Source organism: Lagenorhynchus albirostris, chromosome 19 (assembly GCF_949774975.1).
Source record: "Lagenorhynchus albirostris chromosome 19, mLagAlb1.1, whole genome shotgun sequence".
In the NCBI taxonomy this organism is placed as follows: domain Eukaryota; kingdom Metazoa; phylum Chordata; class Mammalia; order Artiodactyla; family Delphinidae; genus Lagenorhynchus; species Lagenorhynchus albirostris.
In genome coordinates, this window is record NC_083113.1 from 19,103,022 (window position 1) to 19,123,399 (window position 20,378).

Below are 20,378 nucleotides of genomic sequence, written 5' to 3' on the forward strand. Positions count from 1 at the left end.
TTATACAGTCACACTCCCCTGGGTCTGCCAACCACTAAGCCCTGTGGCTTCCAGATCTTCACGTCCCCAGACTCTGTCCTCTTTCCCAGTCTGCTGTAGGAATGGTGCCATCCTCATTTCTGGTCCAACCATCACAGCTCCCCAACCCACCTCCCCACATGGAGTCCCTTCCTGGAGGCAGGCTCCCTCCGTAGACTGCGAGGCCTCTGCACGTCCCTCTACCTGTGATTATCACCAAGGTGCGCGGCACTCCTGTGCAACCACAGAATCACATGTGCAGAGGGACTGAGCAGAGTGCTCTGTGCAGAGCTGGGGCTCAACGGTAGTTGTGGTGTTTCCTGTAAGTGATCAATCTGTCTTGATTAAATCTACTGAACTGTAGTAGTGTCTTCATTTTTAAAAGAATATCTTAAAAGTAAGTATGGAGCAAATTTTGTTTCCTGAAAGTGTGTAGAGAACAAAATCTATCCTAACTCCACAGGTACCCAATTTTATCAAGACAGAAACCTCTACAAACTTAAGACTATTTTAATCTTTGCCATGTTCTTTGAAATTCTCCTACCCTCAGCAGTAATTCAGGAACCCTTCGAGGTCTCCCATGGTCACAGCATTAAATCCACTGGTCAGTTCTCAGTCCTCGTTTCATTGGCCTCGCAGCACCTGGCAGCTCATGGCTCCCTGCTCTGTGAAACCCTTCCCTCACCTGCTGTCCTGGACGCCCTCCCCGGCCCCCCGGCTCCAGGCTGCTGCTTCTCAGGCTCCTCCCCCATGTCCCCACTGCCGGCCACCTCTCAACATTAGAGTCCCAGTGCTCAATCCTTCGGGGCCTTGTCCAGCAACCTGGCAGAACAGGGGATCTCAATACCAGGATCTGCTGACCAGGCCCCCCTGAGACCACACGCCCACTACAGTTACATTCAGAAACCCGCTGCTTCTCACCACCTCCACAAAACCACCCTAGTCTGAGCCGCTGTCATCCTGTCCTGAACTCTGGGCACTGACTTTGTCCCCCGCTCCAGTCTGTTCTCAACACAGTAGCCCAGAATGTTCTGATTAAGCCATTCCTCTGCTCAAAACTCTCTCATGGTTCCACCTCCTCCTCCGAGGAGCCCACCCGTGCAACGGCCACAGGGTCCAACAAGATCTGACCTTCACACCTAGATTCTCCCCTTGTTTGCTGCTCTGGTCTCTGCAACTTCCTCTCTGTTCCTGGAATCAAGGAATAACCAAGCCTTCCCTCTGCCCACATGGGTCTACGCCTTGGTATCTGCCTGGGTCGGGCCTCACCTCTTGGGTCTTTGCTCACCGTCTCAGACCCCAAACTACCCCGTCTTCCCTTCTGTGTTGATCTGCTCCATCTCACATACCACCACATTATCCACTGTGTATTTCTGTAACCTGTTCATCATTTGTCTCCACTGACATGTGAGCTGGCCCTTCATCTGTTTTGTTCACTACTGTATCCCCAGTAGACAATCGATAAATAGTTGCTGAATAAATGAACAAATTTTAAAATTTCAACTTTACCTTTTGGCAACTTCAGTTAGAAGTATTTATCTATTAATTAGGTCAAATGAAACAAAGTCAGACTGAACAAAATATTCCAGCATCCAAAACACACACAGAGCAAAACGGAGGATTAGGAAGCTCCAGGTTCCCGTTTCCCCAGAGACACGCTGAAAGAACCACCAGAAGCTGTCTGAACCACCTTCCTGTCCCCCCACCCCCCTACCCCCAAAACCAGAGAGGGCAGAGCAGACTTCGTGTGTGAATTACTGTGTAGTCCATTCTAAGCCATCTGGGGGACACCTGAGGGACTATAATGCAAGATGCTCACCTCTGTTTCACGGAACTCAGAACACAGGCAGGAAAGCTGTGGGCACTGCTCAGAAGAGGCCACTACAGACTCATGGACACCTGAGGCAAGGTATGACGCAAGGAGACACACAACAGACCATCAAAGGCCTGGAGAAGCTAGGGGGAGACTCGCTGGAAATTAGGATATTCAAAAGGGGACTGAGAGGGCTTCCCTGGTGGCGCAGTGGTTGAGAGTCCGCCTGCCGATGCAGGGGACACGGGTTCGTGCCCCGGTCCGGAAAGATCCCACATGCCGCGGAGCGGCTGGGCCCGTGAGCCATGACCGCTGAGACTGCGTGTCCAGAGCCTGTGCTCCACAACAGGAGAGGCCACAAAGGTGAGAGGCCCCGTACCGCAAAAAAAAAAAAAAGAAGAAGAAGAAGAAGAAGCCAGATATGAAAGAGACACATTGCATGATTCCATTCAAAGTATGAACCAGGGAAAAGCCATCCATGCTGTTTTGTGTCTGGAAAGCAGCTGCCCTTGCGGGGGGAGCAGGAGGTGTCTCTGAGTCATGCCCTGTTTCTGATCTGGTGCTGGTTTCTGTGCTCAGAAAATCCACCAAGCCACACTTACGATACGTGTTCTTGTCTGTATGTGTGCTGTCAATAAAAAGCTAACAAAAATTCATTCTGTAAGAGATACAGATGAAATATATTTGGAATTTGTTTTATAATAGTCAAACAAAAATGTGGGCTGGGGTTTGGATAAAATAAGACTCCCCAAATGTTGGTAATTATTGAAGCCGAGTGATGGGAACGCAGAGACTCATTAAACTATTCTACTTTCAGAAAAAATGTCCATAACACTTGTGAGTTATACTGCCACAAAACAGCTCTTCCAAAAGGAGACAAAAGTCCACTTACAGGGTCTGGCTTACGCTTTCTTCAAAAGTTGGCATTTTAGCTCCTTTGTATAATTTTTTCAGTTGTTCTACATGTTCTGAGTTATCAATGCCCATTCCCATTGACAAAATTTCAGCTCGAACATTATAATCAATGACAGAAGTTTTCAAGTTTTCAAGTTTTGTAGTGTGCACCTTGAATGAAAGAAAAAATATGTTTGCAGGAATTACACTTAGAACTTTAGATGAATCACAAACACTCTCACCGTGGCCTCCCGATCTCACTGTGCAATGTCTGATGCACCAGGGCATGTGCCACCACAAGGGCCTCCTCATTGGAATCTTCCAGAACCCAGCCCCGTACTGGAGAAATATGATCAGGTGTGGGGCTGGGGCCAAAATCAAGTCCCGAGGTAAAATCCCAGGCAAGACCCATCCGTGATGCTGTAACCACACGCACAATTCTTAAATCTTTCTGGTTCTCCTTCCTGTGCTTTTTACCTCTCCTCACAAGAAGGCTCAGGGTCTTCAGATGCCCAGAAAGGACCTACACCAAGGCCCTAAATCCTGCGTCCTGGACAGTTTCCTCCACTTGTTTTTTTCTGCAACCAAAACATTCTCATCCATTTCGGTTTACACAAAATTAAGTAAAACATGAAAATCTGCAATTGTCTGATTCCTGTTGGTGGGAGGTGTGGCCCCAGGACTTTCATGGGGGTCGCAGTAGACCAGGCTGGCGCTGGCTGGGGCGCCTCCCCGGGGAGCGCGGGAATCAGGAATGCACTCCCGTCCAGGGATAGCAGAAGAGCCTTTCTCCACTCAGCCTGGGGACCAAGCTGGTGTTGGGGGGAGAAGGCGGCAGGTGTGGGGTCTGTCTCCCCTCCAGTGTGCCATGAACAGTGCTACACTTTGGAGCTGCGGAAGCATGTTTGCCAGGTGGGTTTTCTTTTTTTTTTTTTTGCTTCATTCTCTTAGCTATAGTTTAAAAAATCTTTGCTTAATAAAGTTTCCATTTTTTTCTCTGATGAAAAACCACCACAATATTGACTATTATGACATCGACTAAGACCCCCCCAGACCTCTTCATTTACCTGCACTGGTAGTCTCTACCTTCCCTTCTAAAAATCATATTCTCCTCTTACTCTTAAATCTTATACCCAAACTCTTCTTTTCCATGTTAAGGCTTTTTCACTCTTATAAAAAGAACTTTCAACAAAACAGTTTTTATGAACTGAATTCCTTTAAATCGTATAAATAATCATAATAATTAAGATTTAAGTGTAATAGAGCAAAACTCTGAATTGAAAAGTAGAGTTCCCAGGGTGCAAGCAGAGGGGGGATGGTGCCGGCCTCAGCAGGGACGGGCTGAGGCCCTGAGTCACATGTCCTGGCCTCATGCTCAGTCCCACCCACCCCCACAGGGTAGGAGTCTGCTCATGGATGGAATTCCAGTGCCCCGTACAGGTCCTAGCACACAGTAGGTGCTCAATAAATATCTGGTGAATGGATGAGGTAGGAACCGTGAACATAATAAAATCTGTCTTGGAAAGCCTGAGGACCGGAATCCTCCACATTACTGACCACTTTAAGATCACTTACAACTACACCCGCACAGGCTGTGCTTCTGCAGGGCAGTTACTGTCCCAGGGCTTCCCACCTGTGTGGGCAGAGGACTGTGAAATCGGATTACCAGTGCACAGTCACCACTTGGAAAAGAATTATAAACGGGAGACACTGCCGTGTGTACTAACTATTAATAGTTTCATGAAGTTTCTGTCTCGGTTGTATGTGTGAGCGTGTGTGATTTATACACATACACACACACACACACACAACCTGTGAGCGCTGGGTTACAATATAAAAGGTTCCCTTAAACCAAAAAACCCAGGACCACATTCATGACCCAAATAACATGGAAAAAGCTCTCCTTTACACAGAGCCCTTATCAAATAAGCCTCCGTTTATGTGAGGCAAATAGTTATTCAAGCAACAGGTTAGAATAATTTGGATAACTTTAGGGGCCCATCCAAACACACGTTTCTTTTCAAGAAAAATGCATACTTACCATTGGATCGATCCAAACCGTATTTCCTAAAGCCAACATCACTTTTGCATCATGCAGTTTCCCATTAATTTTATGATGAATGTACCTAGTAACCTGAAAAAAAAAAACACTTAAGTAATTTATCTGAAGATTTAAAAAAATACTTTATTCTGTATGTGCTCTATAGCTTTGCAAGAAGCTTTTCCATGCCTTTCATTTGAGCCTCCCGACCACCCCATGGGGCAGGTTATGGAGGCCATCACACCCCTTCACCAACAAGGGTAACCATCAGTGGAGACGAATGAGGACAGGTGCAAAGGTGAGTCCCGAGCACAGGGTGTTCCAGCTGCTCCAGAGGACGAGGTCACACCCTGGGGCTGCTCAGCAGCAGGGACACTGGGGCTGGGGGGCCCTGGTCCCCAGCAACAGTAGAACTCTCTCTCCTCACTCTCTCACTGAGCTTCCAAAGAAAGAAACATCCATCCTTTAAAGACAGGTTGACAGTTGACAGAGGGGATGGGGGACACGCACCCACGCTGGGAACCACGCGGTGTGAGGAGTCCACAGCACACACCTGTGCTTGGGACTCACCTCTGCACCTGTCCTCATTCTTCTCCACTGTTTACAACCCAAACCTTTTGCTCTGCCAACGGCAATGGCTTCTTTCATATCCTGTTAATCAGACTGTAGGAAATTGAGCCTTCCTTTGAAGAATCAGGAGCCTCGTTATGAACAGGACTTAGCGCTCTGGTGACGTCCCTGCCGGGCCGAAGGCGGGGCCTCTCCACCCACCCGAGACGGCATGTGCTCCATGCCTTGGTACAGGGGGGGTTTCTCCGCCTTCACAGTGCCTTATCCGCTCTGCTTGGAGACATGCTAGTTACCCACTCTGAAGGACCCAGAGGGCACGTCCCCTCCTTTGGAAGCTTTTCTGGACTCTCTCTCTCTTTCCTTGCCCAGCTTCCCAAGCCCAGTGGAATTACCTGGTCCCTCTGGCGAGGGTCCATCACCTATGTGCCCCCCGTGACACGGGTATCCACTTCTCTAAGCGCCTACACTGTTTATTCTCTTTAAGTAACAGCCAGTCTATTTTTAGCACAGCGCATATTTTACACCCAAAGTGTGTGAGCACTAATGACGACCACGGCCCATCACGCCCGGCCTCTCTGAGGGCTCAGAGCTGGTCTACACATAGCGCTGGGAGTGCGTTCCTGACCAGAAACAGGAAGCAGTGAACCCAAACCCAATACTCCAAATTCAAATACACCCCAATTCTGTGTATATTCTGAAAGTCAACAAAATATAAAAAGCCCAAATAACTCACCTTTGGATTCCATTCAATCTCATTGTCCGCGGGTTTCACTCTACAAACGATAAACTCCACGGCTTGAGGGGGCAGAGCGTGGAAACTTTCTGGGAGGTGAAGCAACTGGTCTCTTGTGATGAGTTTGGTCCTGCCTTCATCTATGAACTTCACAAGGACATTATCCAGGGCCCACGTGTCCTCCTTCTGGCTCACCTCCAACACCTGAACCCTACAGGACAACAGTGGCCTCAGTCTAACACAGAGACCCGAAGGGAAATAATCGTCGCCTTGGCTTCCTCGTTAGAAGCAAACCACACAAAAGTTCCCTAAACTGCATGGCTTTACTCCATACTAGAAATAAAATAACTGAAGTCACCAAGAGCACTTAGCCATGAGTTATTTAATTCAAGTCTTCCTATGTATAAAAAACAGTGTAGTACTTTGAATAAAGGAAATTCCTTTATCTGACAACACAGGAAAAATGAACATAGCAAATTAAATGTTCCAAGGTTCTCAATCTGGGCTATCACCAAGCGGGGACGGGTGGGGCATTCGAGGGCCATCGGTGCAAACAGGCACACGAGGCAGGATGGAACGCTGACAGTGCCGCTTCTTGGGCTGACCTAGCTGACTTACATAACCTCACCAGGGCTCAGTCTGCTTCTCTGTAAAATGGGAAGTGTGCCCACTTTATGGGAATTTAGTAAGAATTAAGTGAGTCGATGACTGTCCATATGTGAATGTCACACTGTCACCCACGCTCTGTGCTCAGCAGCCCCAGGGCAGAGGAGCCTCGAGAGTACAGCTGAGCCGGACCAGGGTGAGCACGACCCCACCACCGCCCTCCTGGGAGGCAGCCAGGCTCAGTACGTGTACACCGGTCATACGGACAGAGATGAAAACAGGGATTCAACACCACGTGAAGTCACCTTATGCTTCACAACTTCTAGAGATGAAATAAAGAGACATTTTACCTGTGAAAAGCTACTTTTTCTGCTAATCCATATAATCCAAATTTCTCCACCTTTTCAACAGTTGTTTTATTACTGGAATCTTCAAAATACTCTTTCATGTCAGCAGCAAGAGTTGCATAAAGATCCACATGTTTATCAACTATACGACCAAAGTAATTTGTTGCGTTCAAAACATAAAAGGGTATTATCTGAAACATAAACAGTAAACACATCCAGAAAACAAACTCACTCTAACTAACACACCACTGTAAAGCAATTGTACTCCAATAAAGATGTTAAAAAAATAAATAAATAAAATCCCTTCCCAAAAAAAAAAAAAAAAACAGGGCTTCCCTGGTGGCGCAGTGGTAGAGAATCTGCCTGCCAAGGCAGGGGACACGGGTTCGAGCCCTGGTCTGGGAAGATCCCACATGCCGCAGAGCAACTAGGCCCATGAGCCACAACTACGGAGCCTGCGCGTCTGGAGCCTGCACTCCGCAACGGGAGAGGCCGTGACAGTGAGAGGCCCGTGCACGGCGATGAAGAGTGGCCCCCGCTCGCCGCAACTAGAGAAAGCCCTCGCACAGAAACGAAGACCCAACACAGCCAAAAATAAATAAATAAATTAATTAATTAATTTTAAAAAAACCCAAAAAACACAAACCTCAATGTGAAGCAAAGAGGTATCTGCAGAAGTCAGCACCTGACCTAAGAGCCCAAAGCACACAACAGGGATTTAAAAATAAACTAGGAAACTGACCAAAAAACAGCATAAAAACCTTAGCATACACACAAATAATTATAGTTTCACTTTAAATCTAATGGAAGTGGTTTGGGTAAATATTAGTTTAAAGCTTTATTATTAGTAAGTGTTCCTTTGTTTACTTTTTAACTGCACTTTAGAAAAATCCTTAAAAAAAAAATAGCCTCCGTGTCTCTTGAGCCCTTTCTGAAGCATTTTAGCGAGAGCCTGCTGTGTACGAGGCACAAGGAACACAGAGAGGAAGCATGTCCTACAGGGACCCTAAGCACAGCTGGTGTGTGGTCAAGAAGACAACTCTTCACAGGCAAGCGTACGCAGGGTTATTGGCACGTGTTGGGGTGTCGGCGCGCACAGGTACGCAAGAGTATGGAGGAGGCATTCCAGACAGGGGGCAAACAGTATGCATTAGGGCAGGGAGCCCTGGCTACAGAGCGGGAGTGAGCAGATGGCAGGAGTGGGCAGCGGTTATTTGGTGGGGTGGCAGAGGGGGCAGCGCCATCTGGGAGGCAAGGCAGGCAGGGGAGAGGTCACCCCTTGTGACCAAAAGGTGCTGGATCTCACAGGGCTGACAGCCGGTGGCTCTCCTCTGTGCTCGCCCCCCCCCACCAGCTTCATTGCCTGCACCCTTCACACTCGCCATAAGCCTTGTCCTACTCCACAAACATTCCACACAACTCCTACCTCAGGGCCTTTGCACTTGCTGCTTCCTCTGCCTGGAATATCCTTCCCTAGAGAGTCTCACGGCTGGATCCTTCTTATCATTTGGCCCTCAGGGCAGCTGACCCCTCCCTGCCTCTAATTTCCAAAGGGCCCCGTGTCCCCCAGCACACACCGCGGAACTTCACTGCATTTCATCCTCTCCGCAGCACTGTCACCATCTTACTCACTGCTGACCGTCCCCGCTGGAAGGTGAGCCGGGAGAGGACAAGTAGCACGTCTATCATGGTTCCCAACCCAGCCACCCTCCAGCCCGTGGAGAGTCTGCCTCAGGGAACCCCCAGTGCTGTGTCAAGCCGGCCCTCACCTCGGGCAGGGAATTCAGTATTCCTTCTAGCCTGGCAGATGGCCTCTCCCAGGGAGTCTTCTCCCCTATGGTTTAGGGGCCCCAACAACCTGGCATCCCAGACAGAAGCCCACTGGGTGACAGGAGTCAGTGGACAGGAGGTGCAGGGGATGGGAAAAACTCTCACTCCAATGTTATGAGAGCTTGGCAGGATATAACATACACTCCAACTGCAAATAGAGTTTCTGAAAGATGCACAAAGAAAAGTAACAGAGAAAATATACTAAGATGCCAATGGTGACTGTTTTAGGATGACAGGAGTAAGGGGAGAGTTCCTTTCCCCCCACATTTCCTAAGTTAGAAGGCTCTGTGTTCAGCACACACTGATGAACAAAGGCCAGGCCCGAGCAGGCATCAGTGTGTGGCAGTCCCCTCCACACGGCGTCAACACATCCACGACACACTCAGCTGGCAGAACGGAGGTGGCAAAAAGCAGCTTGTGGACTGGACTCTCCTGCCAGGAGGGCGAGAGCGTGAGGCCTCCACACAGGTGACCCACTCTTCCTGGTTCCAGCACCGAACATCCTGGGTGGTGGGAAACCCCTCAGTCCTGGGCACATGGGAGGGTCCCTTCTGGCCACACACCTCCCCACCTGTTTCGACTCCCCTCTCGCCAGTAATTCAGTTTGTTACGGTTGCAGGACACAAGGTAAGATACAGAAATCCATCACATTTCTAAAACAATTAGAAAAATAACAATGACATCCAAAAACATGAAATACTAGGGATGAGTTTAACACAAAAAGTAGAAGATCCATCTACTGAAAACTGTAACACGTTGCTCAGAAAATTAAAGGCGACCGAGACAAACGAGTGATACGCCACGTTAACGGACTAAGGAGACTCAGTACTGCTAAGATGTCAATTCTTCCCGTGTTAATCTATAGACTCGAAACCGAGTAGGACCCTGTGGGGCCTTCCCACGGCAGACCCCTGCCCCATATCCTCTGCTTTAGCTTCTCTCTGAAGTACCCAGGTAATTGTATCTGTGCATGTTTCCTGAGTTGTTTTACAGATGTGGAAACCCCTCACCAAACAGAAGATGTTAACTACTTGATGACCAATGAGCACACAGCCCCCAGGCCTACTGGGGCCTAAGGACTGATGATGTTAACCCCCGTGAAACCACTCTGTTATCTCACCATCAACCAATCAGAGAACTGTGCAGGAGCTGATCACCTACCCTGTCACTCCCCGTCCCTCACCTGGCCTTAAAAATGGTTTCCTGAAACCCACTGGGGAGTCGCGGGTTTTTAAAGCATGAGCCACTCGTTCTCCTTGTATTGGCACCTTACAGTAGACGCTGCATTTCCTTCACTACAACCTGGCGTCAGCAGAGCGGCTTTACCGTGCACACAGGCAAGTGGACCCAAGGTTGGTTTGGTATCAGACTCAATGCAATGCCAAGCAAAATCCCACCAGGATTCTAAGTATAACAGATATTGACAACCTGATTCTAAAATTTTATATGGACGTGCGAAGTAATAGTCAAAAGGATATTGAAGAAGACAGGCAAAGTTGGAAGACTTACCCACCAGTTTTCAAGATTATAAAGCTACAGTAATCAAGCCAGTGTGATACTGTATAAGGACAAAGAAACCAAGGAGCAGAATAAAGAATTCAGAAATCAGGACTTCCCTGGTGGTCTAGTGGTTAAGAATCTGCCTTCCAGTGCAGGGGACGCAGGTTCGATCCCTGGTCGGGGAACTAAGAACCCACATGCAAGGGGGGCAACTAAGCCTGTGTACTCTAGAGCCTGCGTACCACACCCAGAGAGCCCATGCACTGTAACAAAGAGCCCGCGTGCTGCAACTAAGACCTGACACAGCCAAATAAATAAATAAATAGTAAAAAAAAAAAAAAAAAAGAATTCAGAAATCACATATATGGTCTCCTAATTTTTGTCAAAGGTGTCAATACAATTTAGGGGGAAAAGAAGGTCTTTATACTAAATGATGCTGGAGTGACCAATTATCCAGAAGAAAAAACCTTGCCTCCTTTTAAAAAACTCTGCCACACACAAAAGTTAATTTGAGGTGGATCACAGAGCTAAATGTAAAACTATACAGCTTCTAGAATAAAAACACTGGGAAAAATCTTTGCAACCATACGGTACGCAAAGATTTCTTATGGCATGAAAAGCACAAAATACAAAATAAAAAAGTAAAAAACTAGGCTTCATCAAAATTAAAAACTTTTGCTTTTCCACTGGGAGAAAACATTTGCAATATATCTGACAAAGGATATCTAGAATATATAAAGAACTGTTAAAACTCAACAAGAAGGAAACCCAAATAAAAAATGGGCAAGAATTCTAAACAGAAAGTTAACAAGAGAAGAGATACAAATGGCTAGTAAGCAGCGGAAAGATGTCTAAGATTCTTTATCACCAGGGTAACACAAATAAGATAACAGTGCAAATGCAACAGAGTGGCAAAAATTACAGACTGAGAATACCAAGTACTGATGAGAATGTGGACCAACTGGAATTCTTGCGTGCAGTGCTGGTCAGAATGCGAATGGTTCCACCTCTTTAGAAAACTGTTTGGCAGTTTCTTACAAACATACACTTACCATATGACTCAGCAATTCCACTCCTAGGTCTTACTCCAGAGAAAAGAACATGTACTGTCAAAGATGTAACACAAATGATCGAAGCAGCCAGAAACTGTCAACAACCCAAATGTCCATCAATTTGTGAACAGACAAACATACAGTGGAATCCTACACAGCAATAAAATAGAACAGGCGAATCTCAAAGATAATACACTGAGTAACAGAAATCAGACTCAAAAGACCACATACTGTACAATTCCATTAATATGAAATTCCAGTAAAAGACAAAACCATAGTGACAGAAAGCAGATCCCCTGGGAACCAGGGGTATGGGGGTATGTAATTTAAAAACTCCCTGCAAACAAAAGTCCAGGACCAGATGGCTTCACTGGGAAATTCTACCAAACATACAAAGAACAACTATTACCAATCCTTCTCAAACTCTTCCAAAAGATTGAAGAGGAGGGAACACTCCCAGAGTCATTCCATGAAGCCACTATCACCCTGATACCAAAAGCAGACAAAGATAATACCACAAAATAAAATCACAGGCCAATATCTTTGATGAATATAGTTGCAAAAATTCTCAATCAAATATTAGCAAACTGAGTCCAACAACACATAAAAAAGATCACACACCACGATCAAGTTGGATTCATCCCAGGGTCACAAGGATGGTTCAACGTATGCAAATCAAAAAATGTGATACACTCCATCAACAAAAGTAAAGATAAAAACCACATGGTTATCTCAATAGATGTAGAAAAAGCATTTGATAAAATTCAACATCCATTCATGATAAAAACTCTTACCAAAGTGGTTATAGAGGGAACATATCTCAACATAATAAAAGCTATTTATGACACATCCACAGCCAACATAACACTCAATGGTAAAAGCTGAAAGCCTTCCTTCCTGTTAAAATCTGGAACAAGACAAGTGTGCCCATTCCCACCACTTCTATTCAATGTAGTATTGGAAGTCCTAGCCACAGCAATCAGACAAGAGAAAGAAATAAAAGGCATCCAAACTGGAAGAGAAGAGGTGAAAGTATCATTATAGGCAGACGACATGATACTGTATATAGAAAACCCTGAAGACTCCACACAAAAACTACTAGAACTGATGAATGAACTCAGCAAGGTAGCAAAGATACAAGATTAACATACAGAAATTTGTTGCATGTCTTTATGCTAACAATGAAATATCAGAAAGGGAAAGTAAAAAAAAAAAAAATCCCTTTTAAAAATAAAATACTTAGGAATCAACTTGACCAAGGATGTGAAAGACTTGTATGTTCAGAACTATAAAACACTGATAACGGAAATTGAAGATGATTCAATAGAAAGATATCCCATGCTCTTGGACTGGAAGAATTAATATTGTTAAAATGGCCATACTACCCAAAGCAATTCACACATTTAATGTGATCCCTATCAAATTATCCATGACATTTTTCACAGAACTAGAATAATCCTTAAATATATATGGAACCATAAAAGGCCCAGAATTTCCAAAGCAATCCTGAGGAAAAAGAACAAAACTGGAGGCATAACTCTCCCAGACTTCTGACAATACTACAAAGCTACAGTAATCAGAACAGTGTGATACTGGCACAAAAACAGACATATGGATCAATAGAACAGAATAGAGAGCCCAGAAATAAACCCACACACCTACAGTCAATTAATCTTCAACAAAGGAGGCAAGAATATACAATGGAGAAAAGACAGTCTCTTCAGCAAGTGGTGTTGGGAAAGCTGGACAGCTGCATGTAAATCAGTGAAGTTAGAACACACCCTCACAACATAAACAAACTCAAAATGGCTTAAAGACTTAAACATAAGGCATGACACCATAAAACTTCTAGAAGAGAACATAGGCAAAACATTCTCTGACATAAATTGTACCAATGTTTTCTTAAGTCAGTCTCTGAAGGCAACAGAAATAAAAGCAAAAGTACACAAATGGGACCTAATCAAGGTAATAAGCTTTTGCACAGCAAAGGAAACCATACACAAAATGAAAAGACAACCTATGGAACAGAAGAAAATATCTGCAAATCATGTGACTGACAAGGGCTTAATTTCCAAAATATACAAACAGCTCATACAACTCTAAAACAAAAACAAATAACCCAATAAAAAAATGGGCAGAAGACCATTTCTCCAAAGAAGACACAGAGATGGCCAAAAGGCACATGAAAAGATGCTTAACATCACTAAATATTAGAGAAATGCAAATCAAAACTACAATGAGGTACCACCTCACACCGGTCAGAATGGCCATCATTAAAAAGTTTACAAACAATAAATGCTGGAGAGGATGTGGAGAAAAGGGAATCCTCCTACACTGTTGGTGTGAATGTAAATTGGTGCAGACACTATGGAAAACAGCATGGAGGTTCCTTCACAAACTAAAAATAGAGCTAGCATATGATCCAGCAATTCCACTCCTGGGCATATATCCAGAGAAAACTCTAATTCGAAAAGATACATGCACCCCAATGTTCATAGCAGCACTATTTACAACAGTCAAGACATGGAAGCAACCTAAATGTCCATCAACAGATGCATGGATAAAGAAGATGTGGTAATATATACACAATGGAATATTACTCAGCCATAAAAAAGAATGAAATAATGCTATTTGCAGCAACATGGATGGACCTAGAGATGATCATACTGAGTGAAGTAAGCCAGACAGAGAAAGACAAATAGTATATGATATCACTTATACATGGAATCTAAAATATGACACAAATGACCTTATTTACGTAACAGAAACAGGCTGACAGACACAGAAAACTTACGGCTGCCAAAGAGGAAAGGGGGTGGGGGAGGGATAAATTAGGAGTTTGAGATTAGCTGATACAAACTAATACATATAAAACAGATAAACAACAACAAGGTCCTGCTGTATAGCACAGGGAACTATATCCAATATCCTGTAATAAACCATAATGGAAAAGAATATGAACAAGAATATATATATATATATGTATGTATGTATCTGAATCAGTCTTGGCTGTACAACAGAAACTAACACTACATTGAAAATCAACTATACTTCAACAAAGTAAAAAATAAAATTAAATTAAATAAAAAGGAGGGTCTTGGTTAGAGGGGTTCTGGGAAGGTGGCCGCAGTGAGGTGTCATGTTTTTTGACTCTCGCTGAATCCCCCACATAAAGACAGACAGAGCAGTGAGACAGCAAAGCCAAAGCCAGGGACATACTGCAACAAAACGTAATTAACAAAATATCCCCATGGACCACAAAATAAAAGCAGATGAGGATGATAACATAGGAGCAACTCCAGGTGACCCTGGGTTTGGCACTGACTCTTTGGATACAACAACAAAAGCACAGTCTGTGATAGAAAAAATTGGAAAGTTGGACTTCATTAAAATTAAAAACTTCTGCTGTCCAAATGGCACTATAATCATCTTTTAGTATCCACGGAGGATTGGTTCCAGGACCCCCTGTGAATACCAAAATTATTGGATGCTTAAGTCCCTTACATAAAATGGTGTAAGAATTTGCATATAACCTAAGGACAGCCTAAGGATATACTTTAAATCATCTCTAGATTATTCATAATACCTAATACAATGTAAATGCTATGTAAATAGTTGTAAATACAATGTAAATGCTATGTAAATAGTTGCTGGACCACTGCAAATTCAAGTCTTGCTTGCCAAATATTTTAGATTTGAGGTTGGTTTAATCTACGGATAACAAGAGCTGACTATATAAAGAAAATGAAAAGACAAGCCAATGGCTGGGAGAAAATTTTTACGAAACACATATCTGATAAGACTGGGATCCAAAATATACAAAGAACTCTTAAAACTCAATAATAAGAGAACAAACAACTCAATTAAAAAATGGGCAAAAAACCTGAACATATTATCTCACAGCTATTTCAGCAAAGAAGATTACAGCTGATAAATAAGCATATGAAAAGGTGCTCAACATGACGTCATCAGGGAATTGCACATTAAGACAGTGAGATACCACTACACACCTGACTGAATGGCTAAGATCTAAAACACTGACAACGTCAAATACTGGCAAGGATGTGGAACAACAAGAAGTCTCATTCATTCATTGCTGGTAAGAATGTAAGATGGTATAGTCACTTCAGAAACCAGTTTTGTAGTTTCTTACAAAGCAAAACATAGTCTTACTATATACATAATCACACACAACAGTCACACTCTTTGGTATTTACCCAAATGAGTTGAAAACTTCTGTCTACACAAAAACCTGCACTTGAATATTTATCCTAGCATTATTCATAATTGCCAAAATTGGAAGCAACCAAGATGTCCTTCAATAGGTGAATGGATAAACAAACTGTAGTATATTCAGCCATAAAAAGGAACGATTAAGCCACAAAAAGGCATGGAAGAATCTTAAATGCAAACTGCTAAATGAAAGAAGCCAGTTCAAAAAACCTACACCCTGTATGATTGCAACTATATGACATTTTGAAAAAGGCAAAACTACAGAGACGGTAAAAAGATCGGTGACTGCTAGGAATTCTGGGGAAGAGGTAAAGGGATGGACAGGTGGAGTGCACAGGGGATCTTCAGGGCAGTGAAAGTATTCTGTGTGATACTGTAATGGTGGATATGTGTCATCATAGACTTGGCAAAGTCCATAGAACATACACTACAAGGAGTGAACCTTAACTTAAACTGTAGGCTTTAGTTAATAATAATTATCAACATTGGCTCATCTATTATCACACATGTACCACAATAATGAAAGATGCTAATAATAGGGGAAACTGTTGGGGGTGCCAGGGGAGAGTACAGGGGAACTCTGTATTTTCTGCTCAGTTTTTCTGTAAAACTAAAACTGCTCAAAAAAATAAAATCTATTAATTTAGATAACAACAACAAAAATAGCAGATGAGTAAAAACCACCCACATCACAAGACCTGCGTGGTATCACTGTGTGTGCAGGAAGCAGCACTGGGAGGTATGAGCTCGTCTGAAAGACTAGCCACAGGAGGATTCCACAAGAGGCAGCAGGTGTTCATTGAGAACACGGTGGGCCTGGGTGACAAGGGCAGCTGCACTGGAAGGCTTTCCTGCATTCTGATAGTGGGTGAAGGCTGGGCCCCTGTGAAATCTCCAAACTGTCCACCCAGGGACAAGAGAGATGAAGGAAGAGAAAGGCCAGATGTACCTGGGTGAGGGGCACAGAGCCAGGGCATCTCAAAAATCTCAGAAACTGTGTTTTCATTTTTTTTTTTTTTTTAACCAGACATGGAAACAACAGAAATGGAAACTCTGTGAAATTAGAAAAGTTATCCGGACCCACACCTCCTCCTCAAATTTAAGGAAAAGGAATTTTACCGAAAAATGAGCAACAGCAAAGTATCAAGGTCAAATCCCATATTAAGTTACAATAATAAAAAAGAGAATAAGAAGCAGAATAACAGTCCCTAGAGACAATGAAGGCCACCAGAAAAATGTATCCACAAAACAGATGAAAACTGTACTCCGATTTCAAAACTAGCTGCCTTTTAGCTTATTAAGAAAGTGACACATGATATAAAAGACCCACATAAATCAGAATTTTAAAATGTAGAAACGAGGTGACAGAACTTGGGAAAGAATCAGAATTTAAAGACAAAAATCATTTCATCAATGAAAACTGTATGGGGTTGAATGGTAATCCGTGCCTCCCGCCACACCCCCAAAGAAAACTGTCTCTGTGCTAGCTCCCACGATCTGTGACTGTGACCTTATTTGGAAAAAAGGTGTTTGCAGATGTAATTAAGTATCTCTGGGGCGAGGAGATCACTGTGGATTATGGGGGTGGGCCCTTTATCCACTGACAAGTGTGCTTTGTAAGAGGCACAGAGAGAAGAGGAGAGGGTGATGTGAAGATGAGGCAGAGACTGGAGGGATGTGGCCACGAGGTGAAGACAGGCCAGGGCACGCCTGGAGTCAACAGCAGCTGGAAGAAGCAGGAAAGGGAGTCTTCAGACGGAACACAGCCTGCTGACACCTTGATTTCAAACTCTGGCTTCCAGGACTCTGAGAGAGTAAACTTGTGCAGTTTTAAGGCACCCAGTTCATGGTATTTGTACAACAGCCCCAGGAAACGAGTACAGCATAGCCACACAAGGAGGAGCACAAGCATGAATGAACATAACAGATTCGCCCGAAGGGAAAGGGAAGGTGAAGGCAGAACACTCAAACTCAAAAAGAAAGGAAGAAATAATAAATAAATAAAAAAAAAAAAGATTCACAAGAAAGTGACAACTCAACTCAGCAATTCTATCTGTATCTCAGAATATTCCCCAAAGGAATAATCATGGATGATCTGAAAAGGTTCGTGCAATCATCACATTATTTTTAATAGTCCCCAAAGGGAAACAACTTTCTTTCTAAAAAGATAACTAAGAAATCCCTAAATTTAAGTGGTTTATCTCTCTTCCAATTTGATCCTGGTTTTCCGAACGAACTGGCACCTTGAAATAAGGCACCGTGTAAGAACCCTTAAAATAAGTGCCTACTGTCAGATTAACGGTGGTCGTTAGTACTGTCATAACTGCCTTCTATTAAATTCTACCTCTTAAAGAATGAAAGTTGTTCATTAAAATGACCATTAATCATTGGACAAGTTCTTTAATAGGACTTACTTTTATGTAGCCAAACACTGGTAGAGTTTGGTTGGATAACTTCCTTGGCATGTCTACTTCTGGATTAACATGGTGTCGATCAGGACAGATCCTTTTGTCTCTGAAAAAAAGGAATAGGATTTTAAAACCAGGAAAAAAAAATAACAATTTTCAACATGAATTTTAAAGTATTCACCAGGAAAATTAATCTAGAATCGAAATCAGAGAACTTGTATTCCAAACGCTGTAAAGTTAAGTAACCAAATGCTGTAAAGCTAATTAGATCCCTCAGATGACACTAACGGTATGTAAATAAGTGGAAAGGATCCTAAGGTTTAACTGGCACTGAGTAAACTTAAAGGACAGAGTTACTGCATTATTTCTCCAGACAGTCTTAAATGCAGTACGTAAATGAACAAAATATACTTCCAAAATAAAGACTCTGAATCAGAAACACATCACTATAACCCACAACAGGGGCCAATGAACCTCTAAACCAGGAGCCATTCCATAACCCAAACTGAGAAATAGTTAAAGCTTCAGTTTTAAAATTCAATATTTTATTTAAAGGCATAATGGAAATTGCTGCTAATAACCTGGATAATGTACATAATTCAAAGAAGTTAATTTCAATAATTATCTTAAAATTAAATTCAATCCAGTAGATATCTAACAGACATCTACTACTCAGTCCCAGAGATCCACTGATCAAGTATTGGCATCGTGTCTGGATCCCTGACTCAGGGATCTCCTGACTGTTAAGATATATCCATGTTCTCCAAATTGATTCATATTATCAATGCAGTTATCAAAATTCCAGCAATGTTTTTGAAGAAACTGACAACCCTTTCTAAAATAAACATGGAGATGCATTAGACTTAAAATGCCAAAACAACCTTGAAGAAGAGCAAAGTTGGAGGACTTAAATACCATTTCCCAAGACCCACTATAAGCTACAGTACTTAAAAAAGTGTAGTACTGGTGTAAGAATAGACAAATAGACCAATGTAACAGAGAGAGTCCACAAATGGATCACATATACTATCGTCTGGGTTATGTCAAAGGCACCAACTCAGTGAGAACACAACAGTGTTTTAAATAAAGAATGCTGGAGCAAGAGATTATCCATACAGAAAAAAGTAAACCTTGCCCCATATCAAACACTACACACAAAAATTAATTCAATATAGATTATATGCCTAAATGTGAAAGCTAAATCTATAAAACTTCTAGAAGAAAATATAGAAGAATGTCTTCATGATCTAGAGATAGGCAATTTATTTCTTATATTAAAACACAATAAAACAGTAACCATAAAACATTTCATCAAAATTAAAAATGTCTGTCCATTGAAAGACTCTTAAAAGAGTGAAAAGGCAAGCCACAGGCTGGGAGAAGTTTCTCAAAGCATATATGCATATCTCTGACAAAGCAGTTGTATCAAGAATAAACAAATTATTCCTATAAACCAATAAATACCTCATTTTAAAAATGGGCAAAAGACCTGACCAGGCATTTCACAAAAAAGGATGTCCAATGTCCTACAATCATGTTGAAAAGCCATTCAACGTCATGAATTCTTAGGGAAATGCAAATTAAAATAACAATGGTTTTCCCCTACACCCCCATGAATACTAAGTGTTGGTGAGGATACAGAGCGACCCAAACTCCCTCACACACACCTGGTGGGATCATAAGATGACCAACCGCTCTGGCAAAGTTAAACACAAGTCTACCCCATGACCCAGCAATACCACTCCAGAGTATAATATATACCCAAGAGAAACGGGTGCATAGTTCCAGAAAAGGACACGCACAAGAGTGTTCATGGGAGCTTCATACATAATACAACTCACAGGCCCGTCAAGAGTAGAATGGATATATATATCATGATATATTCATATAACAGAATTTAAAAAAAATATTTATTTATTTATCTTGCTGCGTCAGGTCTTAATCGCAGCACACGGGATCATCGTGGCGGTACTTGGGATCTTTTGTTGTGGTGCGGGGGCTCTTCATTGCGGCACGCGGGCTTCTCTCTAGTTGTGGCGTGCGGGTTTTCTCTCTCTAGTTGTGGCGCGGGCTCCAGACCGTGTGGACTCTGTAGCAGTTTGTGGCACGCGGGCTCTCTAGTTGAGGTGCGTGAGCTCAGTAGTTGTGGCACGTGGGCTTAGTCGCCCTGTGGGATGTGGGATGCTAGCTCCCCGACCGGGGATCGAGCCTGCGTCCCCTGCATCGGAAGGTGGATTCTTTACCACTGGACCACCAGGGAAGTCCCTACACAATGGAATTCTAAGCCACAAAATAAATAAATAAATAAAATACCAATACATGCAACAACATGG

At 43.2% G+C, this 20,378-nt stretch overlaps 1 protein-coding gene across 1 annotated transcript in view; it reads right to left on the reverse strand.

Moving 5' to 3' along the window:
* Positions 1-20,378, reverse strand: part of TDRD12 (tudor domain containing 12) — a 77,609-nt gene that overhangs the window by 5,583 nt on the left and 51,648 nt on the right. The window contains exons 22-26 of the mRNA XM_060131470.1: positions 18,052-18,151; positions 7,026-7,213; positions 6,070-6,280; positions 4,767-4,859; positions 2,724-2,896 (exon numbers count right to left, since the gene is read on the reverse strand). Coding sequence (XP_059987453.1) covers positions 2,724-2,896; positions 4,767-4,859; positions 6,070-6,280; positions 7,026-7,213; positions 18,052-18,151 — 765 coding nt within the window. The remainder of the gene's footprint in view (positions 1-2,723; positions 2,897-4,766; positions 4,860-6,069; positions 6,281-7,025; positions 7,214-18,051; positions 18,152-20,378) is intronic.